Source organism: Mobula hypostoma, chromosome 18 (assembly GCF_963921235.1).
Source record: "Mobula hypostoma chromosome 18, sMobHyp1.1, whole genome shotgun sequence".
Lineage (NCBI taxonomy): Eukaryota > Metazoa > Chordata > Chondrichthyes > Myliobatiformes > Myliobatidae > Mobula > Mobula hypostoma.
Window position 1 is genome coordinate 12,639,540 of NC_086114.1, and position 16,769 is coordinate 12,656,308.

Consider the following 16,769-nt stretch of genomic DNA (forward strand, 5'->3'; position numbering starts at 1 on the left):
TGTTACCACTTGCATGAGCACTTTATGGTAACTATAAACTGGACCTTTAGATCCCTCTGTCAGATTGTCACTGTTTGTGGGAATTTGCTGTGCCCAATGGTCGCTGTATTTCTTACGTTTCATTTCATAAGTACAACTCACTACAAGAAATGTCTTTCTACAGCAGGGGTTCTCACCCTGAAGTCCATGGACCCCTTGCTTAATGGTATTGGTCCATGGCATAAAAAGGTTGGGAACCCCGTGCTACACTGTGAGGTAGATAGTTGTTCCTTGTCCAAGGTCCTGAAATAAGAGGCTTGCATGAGCAACAACAGCTTTGTTCATTCTCCATACTATAGTATCTGTGCCTGCCTGATGTATTCCCATTAGCTAGGGCAGCATCAGATTAATGCCCACTGTCCTCTGTGCTATAGAACATGCATGGACAGGCTCAAACTTCAATGTAGGTATGCTGACTGCATCACCATTTTCCAGGCTTTAACACTGAAATATATCTTAGGCTATCAGATCTGCAAAACTCTCTGTGCCATCTCTGAAAGTCTGTAAATTGCCTTCTGTGAATGCTTTTTATAACAATTCTGTATTCTGCTGTTTATTCCAGTTAATCTCTGCACACTGTCCGGCCTGTCCTCGAGGGACATTTCTAAAGGGGCTGGTTTTCTGTGTATGAGATGCATGGGTCGGGTATTGCTGGACAATTCCGTCACTTCAAGTGCAGAGGTGCATGCTAGCATTCCTCACAGTGAAATACGTTGTACAATCCTGTATGAAGAGATTGTAATAGCTGTGTGTGGTGGTATGAAGACATAGGAGACGGCAGATGTTGGAATCTGGAGAGGCACACAAAAAAGCTGGAGGAACTCAGTGGAACATGCAGCATCTATAGAGGGAAGTGGACAGTCAATGCCCACAATAAAGTCTCCATCTGCTGCCCATCTCACTTCCCTTGGTTCTATGCTCCACCTTCCTCTCCTGTCAGATTCCATCATCTGCTGCCCTTGGTTGTCTCCACCCATCACCTCCCAGAATCTGTCGGTGTCTTGACCCTTCCTCCCCCATTTGCCTACCACCCTTGCTCACTTATCATTAACCAGCTCTTACTCCACCCTTTTCCCTCACCTCTTTATACCAATCATCACCCCGCTGTGTCAACCTGAAATGTTGACCTGTCTATTTCCCTCCATGGATGCTGCCTGACCTGCTGGATTCCTACAGCGTTACGTGTTTGGCGGATCAGAACTTTTAAACAGGTGAATCAAAACAAAGGATACGGTTTGCATGCTAATAATGCACCAGAGGATTTCAGCTCTTTTTCCCTTCCAATCCATTTCCTCTAAACTGTAGAAGCACCTTCCCTCAATCTCCCACTATTGAAATGTTTGTGTCTCTTGTGCAAGACACGCGGGCAGATGAAAAAACCTAATCAGCACACACAAAATGCTGAAGGAACTCATCAGGTTGTGTGTGGTGCTTTGGATTTCCAGCATCTGCAGAATCTCTCCTGTTTATGATAAATTCTAATTTACTTTATCTTCCCTGGTGATGTCAAACTTCTTTTCAAAATTATGCATTTACACTTGATAGACTTTTACAAGTAAGTCTGTGGCCTCTGCTGCTGTAGACAATCCACTTCAAAGTTCGACATGTTGTGCATTCTGAGATGCTCTTCTGCACACCACTCGTGTAATGTGAGGTTGTTTGACTTACTGTCACCTTCCCGTCAGCTTGAACCAGTCTGGCCATTCTCCTCTGACCTCTCATTAACAAGGCATTTATTTGCCCACAGTGCTGCTGCTCACTGAATTTTTGTTTTGTTTTTTGCACCATTTCCTGTAAACTCTAGACACTATTGTGCATGAAAATCCCAGGAGATCAGCGGTTTCTGAGATACACAAACCACCCATCTAGCCTTCCCCTGCTCTCTCTAGCAGCTCTTTATTCTCCAACAATCATTTCACAGTCAAAGTCACTTAGATCACATTTCTTCCCCATCTTGGTGTTTGGTCTGAACAACAACTGAACCTCTTGACCATGCCTGCATGCTTTTATAAACCCAATTGCTGCCACATGATTGGCTAATTAGATATTTGCATTAATGTGTGGGCATACAGCTGTACCTAATAACATGGCCACGGAGTGTATTTTGAAATGTGGGAGACAAAATCTGTGGAATCTCCTGAACAGGAGGGAGAAGTGAGCGTCACTTCCTTTCACAATCCACCCTCCCGGTTAGAGGCGTACAAGATGGTAAGAGGCAAAGTTAGAGTGGACAGCAAGAGACTTTTTCCCGGGGTGGAAATGTCTAACATGAGGGGGCATAACTTCAAGGTGTTTAGAGAAAAGTCTGGGGGGTAGCGGAGTTGGGTTTTTTTATAGAGAGAATAGCAGGAGCATGGAAAGCCCTGTCACGGACGGTGGGAGAGGCAGGTACACTAGGGACATTTAAAAGGCTCCCGGAAGGTCACATGGATGAAAGACAAATGGAGTGCTATGTGGGAGGAAGGGTTAGATTAAACTTGGAGTAGATTAGAAGGTCGACATAGCACTGTGGGCTGAAGGGCCTGTACTGTTGTGTAATATTCTGTATTCGCTGGTACTGTCAAGCTCCCTCTTAACAACACAAATTGAGCGGGTTCCTTACTTGGTGGCTGGTGTGGGCCGATGACACTCTCGGTTCCATCGTCATCGGACCCCCCCGTGTTTGACCCGTCCACCACTTGAAACTTGTTGGTCTGCTTGTTCCAGACGTGGTGCATCTGCATGGCGGCCTCCCTCTCGGCTGCCAAGTCCAGGTCCTGCTGGGCAAGGTGAGCCCTCAGCTGCCTGATCTCGAACTGCAGAGGAGAAAGAAACACAGAGGCTGTCAGCTGCTGGCATTCCTCACCGTCACTACCCATTTCTATAGGAACCCTTCCCTGGGTACGCCATTTGAAGGTGGGTGGGTATTGGCTGGGCACCAAGAGATGGGACTGGAATAATTATGACCCCTTTGAACCTCACCATTCATGGCTCATGTGATCATCTCCCTCAACTCGGATGGACACGACAACAAAGGTTACGGGGAGAAAGCCAGGGAGTGGGATTGAGGAGAGGAGAGAAGGATCAGCCATGACTGAGTGGCAGAGCAGACTTAATGGCCTAAATCCGCTCCTGTGGCTTATGGTCCAACTCCAGCTTCCTGGTTGTTCCCCACAACACCTTTGTCCATTCTGACCGGCTGCATCACCATCCGGTCCGGGGGCACTAATGCAGAGGATCGGAAAAACCAGCAGAAGGTTGAAAACTCAGCCAGTTCCATCATGGGGCACCAGCCTCCCCAGCACTGGCAACATCTTCAAAAGACAATGCCAGAGGAAGGTGACACCAATCATTAAGCATGCCCATCACCCAGGCCGTGCCCTCTTCTCATTACCACCGTCGGGCAGGAGGTACAGGAGCCCAAGATACACACTCACCGTTTCAGGAACAGCTTCTTCTCCCCCGCCATCAGATTTCTGAACAGTCCCTGGACAAGACCTCGCTACTCTGCTCTCTTGTACTACTTTTAAAATATTTCTTATTGTAACTTAGTTATTTTTTAAATATATTGCTCTGTACAGCTGCTGCAAAAGAAGTGCCCTACTTTCATGAAGTGTCCGTGCAAATCTTTGGGTATATTTAAAGTGGAGTTTGATAGGTTCTTGATTGGTAAGCATGTCAAAGGTTACAGGGAGACGGCAGGAGAATGGGTTTGAGAGGGAATAAATCAGCTATGATGCAGTGGTAGACCAGGCAGGATGGGCCGAATAACCCAATGCTGCCCCTACGTCTTATAATGAACCTGATTCTCATTATCTCAGTCTTAAACAATGATCCAGCCTCTACAAGACCAAGATTCCTAAAGATTTACGAAAGAAATCATCTCCTCTCTTTAGACAATGACTCCATGTTCTGGAATAGCCCATAAAAGGAAACATGCTCACAACATTTGCCGGAGCAACACACACAAATTGCTGGAGGAACTCAGCAGGCCAGCCGGCATCGATGGAGAAAAAGTACAGTCGACATTTTGGGCCGAAGCCCTTCGGCACATTTGCCCCGTGAAATCACCTCGGAGGCTTCAGTGGATGGAACTGCAGTCTCGCAGCTCCAGGGAGCCGGCTTTGATTCTGACCTATGCAGAGCTCGCAGAATTAAAGATTAAAAGATTAGCTTTGCAATTCTGTGGAATTCTTTGTCACAGGCACCCGTGGAGGCCAAGTCTTTGTGTATTAAGTCAGCGGTTGATAGGTTCAGGGCATGAAGGGATACGGGGTGAAGACAGGAAATTGGGGGTAAGAGGAAAATTAGACCAGCCATGATGAAATGGCAGAGCAGACCAGATGGGTCAAATGGCCTCATTCTACTCCTATATCCTATGGTCTCATGGTCTTTATTGGTCACATGTGCATTGAAACATACAGTGAAAGGCATTGTTTGCATTAACACCCAGCACTGTCTGAGGATGTGCTGGGGGATGCCCACAAGCATCACCATTCTTCTGGCACCAAGATAGCATGCCCACAGCTTATTAATCCTAGCCCATACGTCTTTGGAATGTGGGAGGAAACTGCAGCACCCAGTAGACAGATGAGATCTCCCCCCACCCCCCGGCACTCTGTGCTGGCCAAATACCCCCATTGTAGGTGGGGAGCAGAATCTGATGGTCAGCTGTGAGAGAATAGGTCACATGGGAGTGAGAGGGAATGGGATTGATAAGTTTGTAACACAAAATACTGCAGGAACTCAGGATATTTCCAGCATCTGCAGATTTTCTCTTGTTTGTTTGATAAGCATGTACGGTCTTCATGGGTTAGGGTTAACCCTAACCCTAACTCTAAAGGCTACTGTACATTGTAAGAAAAGCAAAAACATCATCCCTCATCGTCTATCATGATTTTGATATCATGTTTGCGATTGAAGGAGGTCAGAGAACATTTACAAGGATGTTTCCAGGATTTGAGAACCCAAGTTACAGGGAAAGGTTGAACAGCTGAGAACTTTATTTCCTGTAGTGTAGGAGAACGAGAGGAGATTTGATAGAAGTAATCCAAATTATGAGTGTTATAGATAGGGTAGATGCGAGCAGGTTTTCTCCACAGAAATAGGGTGAGATGAGAATTAGGGGTTATGGATTAAAGATGAAAGGTGAAATGCACAAGGGGAACATGAGGGGGAAGGCCACTCACAGGGTGGTGTGAGTGGGGAACGAGCTGCCGGTGGGAGTGATGGTTGAGAGTTCAGTTTCAATATCTAAGAGAAGTTTGGATATGTACATGGATGAGAGGGGCATTGAGGGCTATGGTCCTGGTGCAGATCGATGGGACTAAGCAGAATAATATTACTGCATGAACTAGATGGGCTGAAGGGCCTGTTTCTTTGCTGTAGTGCTCTGTTGCTCTATCTTTCTGGACTCCAAAGAGACAACTCCACCCCTTTCTCTCAAAGCAACCTTTTCTTTCCATGAAAACACTCTGAATCTTCTCGACACTGCCTCTGAGGCATTCTCAAGAGAGGTTGATCTCAGATGTTACAATGGGGAAAATCTGGGCCAACTGCACCTGTGGGATGGAAGGGGTGGCAAGTTCTCTGGCTCCAGTGGAACTAGAAAGCAAAGAGCACTGATTTACCTTGCACATTTCCCTACCATAGGATGTCAAATAAACATTCCTGAGACATTGTCATCAGAGCACTGGACCAACTTGTGCAGTCACTAGCATGTAATCTTTAGGCTGGAAAATACGTTTCGGGAGGGGCAAAGTTGTTAGGCAGAGTCGTGTAGGCCCTTCAACCCGGAGTTTGCATTGCTGTTTCTAGCCTTTCTCTGCTCTCTCCTGCAGCTCTTTATTCTCCAGCCTGTACCGGGGCAACTTGCAGCAGTCAGTTTATCCACAAGCCAGTATGTCTTTGGGGCGGCATAGTGGTTAGCACCACGCTGTACAGTACTTCAATTCCCGCCACGTCCATAGGGAGTTTGACTGCGTGGGTTTCCTCCGGGTGCTCCAGTTTCCGCCCCCAGTCCAGAGACCTACCAGTTGGTATTTTAATTTGTCGTTGTAAACTGTCCTGTGATTAAACTAGGGTTAAATCGGGCGTTGCTGAAAGGCCGGTTCCACGCTGTATCTCTAAGTAAATTAGAGAAATGAGGGAGGAAATTGGAAAACTGGAGTTCCCGGGAGGAAACGCATGGGCTCACACACACACACACACAGACAGTGCTGAAGGGTCGGTATCCTTCCCGTGATACCGAGATATCTATGCCAAGTCGGTATCGAATCTCTGACCGCAGAAAGGATAGATTCACAGTATTTACCTGCGCTACCATTCCAGCTACTGGATAATAGCAAATAATGTCAGGGATGGGAGTTAGAGAGACTTTTCGCCATCGTCAAACTGTGCCTCAGTCATAAGGAAACTTCATATTGGGGGCATGGTCCCGGGTTTCTGAGTCTGGTTGAATCACGACCCACACTCTGCACTCCACTCCGAAGTGACCGGGTGAATAGTAAAATTAAAGCAGGGTGGAGGGAAACGGATTCAGTCAGTCAGTGAGAACTCACTGCCCTCTGCTGACGGTTCGCAGTAGTGCAGCCAGCAGAACCATCTTACCAATGCAAGGTTACTGAGCAAATGCGGTCAATGGGATTTATGTTTTTACAATGAACTTCTACAACATTACAGCTCTATAATGATAATTTTAAAGATTTCTGGTCAAGATGAAGCTGACTGTGATTTTTAAGGGCAATAAATAAAAGCATTTAATTATAATTCCAAGCGGCAGACTTCTTGTACTTTTTAAACCTTATCTCAGCTTTGATCGCAGCATAGCCTTTGATGATGGAAGTACAGAACTGAAGTTCGTTCTAAAATGCTGTTGAATTAGGATGTAGGATTGTTAATTTCCTTGTAGTGTAATTTTCCTATACTTGATAACATTTTTTAAATATAATTACCCATATGCAGTATGTGTAATAGAACATGGAACACTATAACACACACACAAAATGCTGGAGGAACTCAGAAGGCCAGGCAGCATCTATGGAAAAGAGTATAATTGATGTTTTGGGCTGAGACCCTTCAGCAGGACTGGAAACAGAACAGCACAGGCTCTTCGGCCCATGAAACTGTACTGAACATTTAACTTACTTTAAGATCAATCTAACACTTCCCTCCTACAGTCCTCCATTTTTAAATTAGAAAGCATAGAAATATTACAGCACAGAAACAGGCCTTTTGGCCCTTCTTGGCTGTGCCGAACCATTTTTCTGCCTAGTCCCACTGACCTGCACCTGGACCATATCCCTCCATACACCTCTCATCCATGTACCTGTCCAAGTTTTTCTTAAATGCTAAAAGTGAGCCCTCATTAACTACTTCATCTGGCAGCTCATTCCACACTCCCACCACTCTCTGTGTGAAGAAGCCCCCCCTAATGTTCCCTTTAAACTTTCCCCCCCTCACCCTTAACCCATGTCCTCAGATATTTTTCTCCCCTAGCCTCGTAGAAAAAGCCTGCTTGCATTCACTCTATCTATACCCATCATAATTTTATATACCTCTATCAAATCTCCCCTCATTCTTCTATGCTCCAGGGAATAAAGTCCTAACCTATTACCTATTCAACCTTTCTCTGTAACTCAGTTTCTCAAGTCCCGGCAACATCCTTGTAAACCTCTGCACTCTTTCAACCTTATTAATATCCTTCCTGTAATTAGGTGACCAAAAGATTAGATTAGATTAGATTCAACTTTATTGTCATTGTGCCGAGTACAGATACAAAGCCAATGAAATGCAGTTAGCATCTGACCAGAAGTACAAAGAATAGAGTTATTTACAAAATAACTGTGAATAAAAAGTAAGTGCTACAGCACACAAATATAAAAGTACTGAGACAGTACAATATGGGTGCAATACTGCTTAGCGCTGTGATGTGAGGTTCAGCAGGGTCACAGCCTCAGGGAAGAAGCTCTTCCTGTGCCTGCTGGTGCGGGAGCGGAGGCTCTTGTAGCACCTACCGGATGGGAGGAGAGTAAAAAGTCCATGGTTAGGGTGAGATGCATCCTTGATAATGCTTTTCGCCCTGCCCAGGCAACGTTTACGGTAGATGTTCTCAATGGTGGGCAATTGGGTGCCGATAATCCACTGGGCAGCTTTCACCACACGCTGGAGTGCTTTGCGGTCTGATACGGGACAATTGCCATACTACACTGAGATGCAGTTGGTGAGTATGGTCTCAATGGTACAGCGGTAAAAGTCCGTCAGTATCCCAGGACAGAAGTGAGCTTTCTTGATGCTCCGCAGGAAATAAAGGCGCTGTTGTGTCTTTTTGATCAGGATGGAGGAGTTCAGGGACCAGGTGAGATCCTCGGAAACGTGGACACCAAGGAATTTGAAGCTTGATACACGCTCCACTACAGCTCCTATCATTCATGTACTCATCTAAGAGCCACTTGAATGTCTCTACTACATCTGCCTGGTAACACATTCCACACACTAAAGCAAATAAACTACTTCTGACACCCCCTTATATTTTTCTTCAATCACCGTAACATTTTGCCCTCTTGTAATAGCCACGTTTGCCTGGGGGAAAACCAGTCTCTGGCTGTCTTTTCTATCTATGCTTCTTATCAGCTTGTACACCTCTATCAAGTCAAGTTCAGGTTTAATTGTCACTGATCATCTGAATACAGCCAAACAAAACAGCATTGCTCTGGGGCCAAGATGCAAACCTCTGTACCAACAGTTACACACAGCACATATAACACATATAATTATAATAGCAGAAAAACATAGTGTTGCAAAAATAACATACCCCAAGTCCCTGAGGGTCATGGCCTGAAGATTGATGGTGCATGGGAGCCATGTTTCTGCAAGAACAAGCACGCAGCAGTTCCTCATGATACACAAGTGCAGCTGCAGACCAATGCAATTCATTCTGTCTTCCACTGGAGGGCAGCACCGCTGGGGGAGGCCAGCCCCCAGCCCAGTACGGAATCCACCTGTGCCTCTGTTCTCTCCCACACCTCCTCCGGCGTCTCTTTCCCCGGGCGGCTGCAAAAGGTGAACCCCAGCAGGAAGGCCTGGTCCACGCAACAAATGCGGCCACGCCGCTCCCCCGCCACCGGTCTCACCAATAAACCAGTGAACCGGATTGCAGGGACGTGATCTCAAGAAAAACGCCCAAGACAATTATTTACATCGTTTGTTGGATCCTGCACCCTTCAGGCACTGCCTGCGATGCCTTCCTCCTTGGGCTGCAACACAACACACAACAAGTCCAGCTCCACCGCTACCGAATACCTCACTAGCGGGGCAGAACTGCAGTACTTGATGTTCTTAGTATCCAGCGGTGTGTAGCCATTGTAAAAATGACAAAAGAGATGAACAATCACACCTTTCTTTGGACACAGAGAGGCTGCAGAGACCGACAGTGCCACCATCTTACGGAAAAGTCACCTCTCAACTTCGTTCACCTCCAAGGTAGAAGCCCTAGCTCGTTCAACCTTTCCTCGTAAGACGTGCTTTCTAACCAGGCAGCATCCTGGTAAATCTCCTCTGTGCTCTCCCTAGAGTTTCCACATCCTTCCTATAATAAGGTGACCAGAACTGAACACCATTCAGAGCCTATAAGGAGAACCTTCATCCTAACCAGCCCATGTTTTGGATGAATCTCATGCCCTCAGTGGAGCCTTCACTGCATAGGCTACCTTCCCCTCAACGGTGTCACTGCCACTTGGCTGAATAACCAGTGCTTCTCAAATTCATTCGGACCACCAACACCTGATGCAGACTGGGGGACTATTTCATTAAGCACCTTCTCTTTGTCTGCAGCGACAGCCAAAAACTTCTGGTGGCCCTTCCATTTCACTTCCACATCCCCATTCCCCACACCCACATGTCTGCCATTGGACCTCTCTACTGCCACAGTGAGACCATGTTGAGTAGCTTCACTTCATATTCCATTGGGTAGCCTCAAATCTGATGGCGTGAACATTGATTTCTCTCATTTCTGGTAATCTTCCTGTCTGTTCACTTTTAATTCCTCCCCCTCCCACTTTGTTTTCCCCCCATTCCTGTGGCCTCCCCCCACCCTTATGACCTGCCCATGACCTCCATCTGCTTCCCCACTTCCTTTCCTTTATGTTATGGTCCACTTTCTTCCCCTATCAGATTCCTTCTTCTTCAGCCGTTTGTCTGTTTGTCTCTTCGACTATCACCTCTCAGCTTCTCACATCATTTCTCTTCACTTCTCTCCCCCCACTCATCCACCAGTCTACCTGTTCTCACCTTTCACCTGTCAGACTGTGCTTCTCCCTCTCCAGTGCTGATGAAGGGCCCTGGCTCTATACGCCAGCTGTCTATTTCCCTTCGCGGCTGCTGCCTGCCTTGCCGCGTTCCTCCAGCGTTTTGTGTGCGTTGCTTACGCGAGGAGGTGAAAGGCCCGGTGGAAAGTGGCGCAGCAAACACAGCTGAAAGAGGCGACAATCTACACAACAGGTGGACGGGTGACGAAGAACCCATTCGCAGTCCAGGCCTCTGCTCTGTGCTCGAAGGCCAGCGTTGTGGACGGGTGTTGTAGGTCTGAAGAGGCAGGACGGCCAGTCAGTGGGTGCACCTGGAGTCTGGGTCCTGTCATCAAGAATCCGAGGGTTGATACTAAAGACTGAAGCCCGAAGGTCAATCAGAAGTCTGGAGATCGAACACCGTTGGATAAAGCCTGGAGACTGGACACCCAGAGGCCTGTCCAGGGGTTGGACGACTGTCTGGGTGGGAGGGAGGGTGGTAAGGGGCTGTTTTGCTTGTTGTGTTTTGTGTTGTTCTGCTGAGTGTTGTGGAAATGCTATGCAGGTGATGGAATGTGTGGGGACCCTTGAGGGCTACCGCCAGCACAATGCTCTCTTACTTCAGCCCCTCATCCCTACTGGGGCCCAGGCTGCCGACAGCAGCTCACCAGAGTCGGCTGTCCCGGGCCACAGGTGTCGGGCCACAGGTGTCTGTCCACGGGTGCAGCCCATCAAAGATGCTTCCTCTCCCAGGAATGAGGTCTCTGGAGTTTCTGCAGCTCTGGGCTTTTAGGGGAAACTGTTGCTAGCCCCATGGCCAACCCTTCTCCTTTCTCAGCTGGGCTTGAGGCTGTCCATGACAGAGCTGCCCCCAGCACGTCCCTCGGTTTTATGGTTGTTGACACAAACGGGGCATTTCACTGTACGTTTCGATGCACGCAAGGTGAGTAAGTCTGAATCCGAGAAGCGGTTCACTCAGACTTGCCCCTCTCTGTCTGTTTACATTGCTGAAATTGGCTGCTGGCCCAGACCAAGCAATCGTGGATGCAGTAGCAATAACGTTCTCCACCTACTCTATAATAGCAGCTCTTGGTTACTCATGGCTTCACTAGGTTTTCCCCAGAACAACACCCACATCAGCGTTGGGACAATGCACTTTAACCAGTCAAGGCTCTGTCCTATGATCCTGAAAGTTTCCCAGAGTAACACACACAAAATGCTGGAGGAACTTAGCAGGTCAGAGAGCATTGCTGGAGAGGGATAAACAGTCGATATTTTCATCTGAAATCCTTCATTATGGAAAGTGGGGGAGCTAGAATAAGAAAGTGGGGAGGGGAAAGAGTACTGACTGGCAGATGATGGGTGGGACCAGGTGAGGGGGAACGCAGGTGGGTGGGGAGGGGAGATGAAGATGGGAGGTGACGGGTGGAAGAGGTAAATGATGAAGGAAGAAGGAATCTGATAGGAAAGGACAACAGACCATGGGAGAAAGAGAAGGAGGTGGGGGGCAGGGGCGGGAAAGAGAAAGGGTAAAAGGAAAGCCAGAGTGGGGAATGGACAAAGAAGAAGTGAGGAGGGGGTGGGGAGAAATTGATGTTCGTGTATTTTAGCTCCCATGTATATCTACTGCAGGGTTTGCTGCTGGATAAACCCCTCCTGTTGGAGCAACACACAGGAGCAGGAGGAACTCGGCAGGTCAGGCAGCGTCCATGGGGGGAGCTGGACAGACAACGGTTTGGATCGAGAGCCTTCACCTGGACTGAAAGATAGAGGGGGAGATGGCCAGTCTTCAGGTAGCAGATCCACCTATCCCCGCTAGCTTTTTCTCCACCTCTCTCCTCTCTATCTTCCAGGCCTGATGAAGGGGCTTCCTCTGTGGGTCACCTCCCGACAGAAAAGACATCAATAAGGTTGAAGGAGTGCAGGGAAAATTTACAAAGACGTTGCTGGGAGTTGAAGATCTGAGTTACAGGGAAAGGTTGAATGTGTTAGGAATATATTCCCTGGAGCACAGGGGAATGAAGAGAGATTTGTTAGAGGTATACAGAATTATGAGGGTTATAGAAAGGGTAAATGCAAGAAGGTTTTTTTTCCCCATTGAGTTTGGGTGAGACTAAAACTAGAGGTCATGGGTTAAGGGTGAAAGGTAAAGTGTTTAAGGGGAACTTGAGGGGCAACTTCTTCACTCAGAGGGTGGCGAGAGTGTGGAATGAACTGCCAGCGGAAATGGTGCATGAGGGTTCATTTGTAACATTTAAGAGAAGCTTGGACCAGTGTAAGGATGGGAAGGGTGTGGAGGGCTATGGCCCAGGTGTGGGTCGATGGGACTGTTAGAGTGAGTTTTTGGGTAGATGATTCATTTACACTTCAACGACTTTGGCCACCAGTCTTCTGTTTGACAAAGTACTGTGGATCGAGTTCACAACATCGTATTTCCTAAAAGCTGTGAATACCAGACGCTGCTGACGCTGTAGTTTGACCAGATGATGTAGCTTTGAAGACAGTATTATCTATACTTTATAAATATTAATTGTCCTCTATGTTAGCATGTAAAATACCAAATAAATGTATTGTGGATTTAACTAAAGGCTGTGGATACCAACCCAGACATGTTGGCGTCGGAAGGAAAGGATGAAGTCAGAAGGTGTGATGTTTTGTATGTAGCCTCAAAAGGAAGCATTGTCTATAACTTTTTAAATAGTGACTGCCCTTTGTGTTTAGCATGTAAATATCGAGCCCACATTGGGCTAACAGACCTTTCCACTGAAAGCGTCTCCGTCGGTATGATACCTGCTGAACCTTGTTGTGTCGAATAAAGAAGCTGCTTTGTATCTACCAGTGACTCTGTCTCTCGGGTGATTTCATCCATGCCACATCAGGGACGAGGCAGAATAACAGTTTAGCATGGAAGAGATGGGCTGAAGGGCCTGTTTCTGTGCTGTAGAGCTCTGACTCTGTGGCCTCCCGAGCTCCCTCAGCATTTTGTGTCTGGTTCCCCATTCCAGCAACTGCCGTCGCTCTGGGCCTGCCCTTTCCTGCCAGCACGTTCTTGCCTGGGAATCAGATCTATTTCCGTGCAGAGCTTTGACGCAATTTTGTGTCAAAATCTTCTGCCATTTGGGAAATGGGATTGGCCATTTGCTGTTATGAGTCACCTTAATGCAGATTTTATTCTCCTCTTCTATTTTAAGCAGGTGATGTCGCCAATGTGCAAGTCTCGGCTTGCTTAAGTGATGACAGAAATTGGATTAAAAGGTTGCATCTTATGACACTAGTCAGTAATTCCCAACACAACAAGAAGAATGTCATGCTGAGAGTTGTGAACAAGATGTGGGATCAGGTGTCTTTGGGGATATAGTGTTAATTTGTAAAATCCATCCTTCTGTGCCAGCAGATCTCTGTGAAACTAGAGAGCTCTGTGCTCTGGGTACGTCTGATCCCGTTGACCTGAGGCCTGATCCAATGCAGGGGTCGCAAGCGGTTTCAGAGGGTTTTAGATTCTACCAGCTCCATCATGGGCACAACCCTCCCTCCCCCCCACTTCACCACCTCCAAGTGGTGCCATCCATCAGTAAGATCCTCACCATGTCCTCTTCTCATTACTATCTTCAGATTGGAGGTACAGGAGCCTGAAGACCCAGACTCAACAATTCAGGAACCACTTCTCCCCCTCCACAATCAGATCGCTTAGCATAACATGGAAACCAGCCTCCCCTCCATGGGCTCTGTCTACGCTTCTTGCTGTCTCAGTAAAGCAGCCAGCACAGTCAAAATCCCCCCTCCCCCTGGGCATTCTCTCGTCACCACTCTTCCACTGGGCAGATGCAAAAGCCTGAAAGCATGTACAGTCCCACCAGGCTCAAGACCAGCTTCTACCCTGCTGGTATGAGACGGTTCAATGGTTCCCTAGTACGATAACTTTGACTCCAGACCTCACAATCTACCTTGTTATCATTTTGTAGCTCGTTGTCCACCTGCTCTGCACTTTCTCTGTAGTTGTTATACTTTATTCCGCATTGTTGTTGCTACATGTTGCTCTGTCTCAATGCACTGTGTAATGTTCTGATGTGTATCTTGGTACATGTGACTACAATAAGCCAGTTCCAATTGCAGTTCCAATTTCAGAACCGTCTATGAGATTTTGTACTATTTATAACGTAATTTATAGTCATTTTGTTGGGGCGGTGGGTTGGAGATATGTCTCTACCAAAGGAGGTACAAGACGCTCTTTCCCTCCGCTAGCCTGGAAGTCAGCTTTGAGCAAGGTGTACCACCTTCTTCGTCCCCCACCACCACCACCCCCAATCAGGATCACGTGAAGCCACGTGAGCGGGTGTCGGATGGTGGTATGAGCAGCTGGTGCAGATCGCAAGTCCTGGTGATGCAACCACTGACGCCGGGCAGTCAATCTCTGAAGAGACATTGATACTGGACGGGGTCACCACTGCCCAGGAGAAGGCAACGGCAAACCACTTCTGCAGAACAATTTGCCAAGAACAATCCTGGTCATGGATGGACCATGATGGCCCACGGTGCATAATGATGATGAGGAGTCATTTTGTGCCTTTGCACCGTACCACTGGTCCACAAACAACAAATTTCACATCATATAAGCTAGAGATATTAATCCTGAATGGGGAGGTCGGAGGGAGGGAAGGAGTATAAATTGGCAGGTGAAAGGTAAGACCAGGTTGGGGGGGGGGGCGTGAGAAGAAAGTCCCTTCTTCAGCTCTTTACATCTTCCACCTATCCCCTTCCACCCTCTTCCCCACCCACCCACCTTCTCCCTTACCTCCTCCCTCCTATCACCAACCAGCTTGCACACCTTCCCCCCACCCCTGCCCATCTTCTTATTCTGGCTTTGGCCCCTTCCTTTTCCACCCCGGATGAAGCTCACTCCCTCCTGCCCACCCACTCACACTCGGCAGACTGTCACCACAGGAGAAAGTACGGTATTCCAGAAAGGGCCAGTGTATTGTACCAGTAAGGAGGTGACAGCAGTTTGACATTATCACTCTAACCAAGCGGCAGTGTTTGTGATACTTCCATCCCCAGCTCTCCACATTCCCGGCATCTTGTCCCGTCCAGTCCTGATGGATAACTTCAGGATGCTTCTCCGGAGAGTATCCATCCTCTGGGACACAGGAATAGGCAGCATCTATGGAGTTCTGATGAAGGGTCTTAGCCCCAGACGTCGACCAGGTACTCCCCTCCAGAGATGCTGCCAGGCCTGCTGAGTTCCTCCAGCACTTTAAGTACCTGGAGTACTGTCTGCAGTTCTGGTCTCCATACTTGCGGAAGGATATACTGGCTTTGGAGGCCGTGCAGAGGAGATTCACCAGGTTGATTCCTGAGATGAAGGGGTTAACCTATGAGGAGAGATTGAGTCGCCTGGGACTATACTCTCTGGAGTTCAGAAGAATGAGAGGGGATCTTATAAAAACATACAAAATTTTGAAAGGGATATATAAGATAGAAGTAGGAAAGTTGTTTCCATTGGTAGGTGAGACTAGAACTAGGGGACATTGCCTCAAGATTCAGGGGAGAAGATTTAGGATGGAGATGAGGAGAAACTGTTTTTCCCAAAGAGTGGTGAATCTGTGGAATTCTCTGCCCAGGGAAGCAGTTGAGGCTTCTTCACTAAATATATTTAAGAAACAGTTCGATAGGTTTTTACATAGTAAGGGAATTAAGGGTTATGGGAAGAAGGCAGGTAGATGGAGCTGAGTTTACCGACAGATCAGCCATGATCTTATTGAATGGCGGGGCAGGCTCGATGGGCCGGATGGCCTACTCCTGCTCCTGTTTCTTATGTTCTATGTTCTTAAATACGCTCAATGACTTGGCTTCCACAGCCACCTGTGGCAACGAACTCCACAGATTCACCACCCGCAGGCTAAAGAATTTACCTGGGTAAGTTAAGCCAATAGTCAAAAAAAGACCTGCATTTATCTTGATAAAGAGTTTTGGTCCGAAACGTTAAACATGCACCACCCAGCCACCCGCCTTCCCCCTCACCTATCAGCTGCTAGCTTGTGTTCCCCCCTCCACCCCCATCTTCCAGTTTCTTCCCCCTTCCTTTCCAGTCCCAATGAAGGGTCTCAGCCTGAAACGTCGACTCTTCATTCCCCTCCATTCCCCTCCATAGGTGCTGCCTGACTTGCTGAGTTCCTCCAGCACTTTCTGTGCGCTGCTCAAGATTTCTAGCTCGTGCTCTTATCCGCGACACGGCTGACTTTATTAAGCCTTTCCTGGGTATTGGCACCTGCAAGATCCTTCCTCCGCCCCCACAGTTCCAAAACGTGAAGGAGCCAAGCAGTCGCCCTTGAGCTGGGAGGAGGCCGAGGCTCCATCTCCCGCCCCCGGGGCTTGAGCAGAGAGTCCAGATTGACTCGAGGAGAGGGGTGCAACCTGCACAGCACTGAGCGCCTTTCAGGCGAGATGTCAAACCATAGCCCCATCTGTTGT

General features: G+C 47.7%; 1 protein-coding gene across 3 annotated transcripts in view; it reads right to left on the reverse strand.

The window, feature by feature from the left end:
- Positions 1 to 16,769, reverse strand: part of tmem266 (transmembrane protein 266) — a 206,545-nt gene that overhangs the window by 17,407 nt on the left and 172,369 nt on the right. For all 3 annotated transcript variants that reach the window (XM_063070459.1, XM_063070458.1, XM_063070457.1), the window contains exon 9: positions 2,642 to 2,834. In XM_063070459.1, the coding sequence (XP_062926529.1) occupies positions 2,642 to 2,834 (193 nt within the window). The remainder of the gene's footprint in view (positions 1 to 2,641; positions 2,835 to 16,769) is intronic.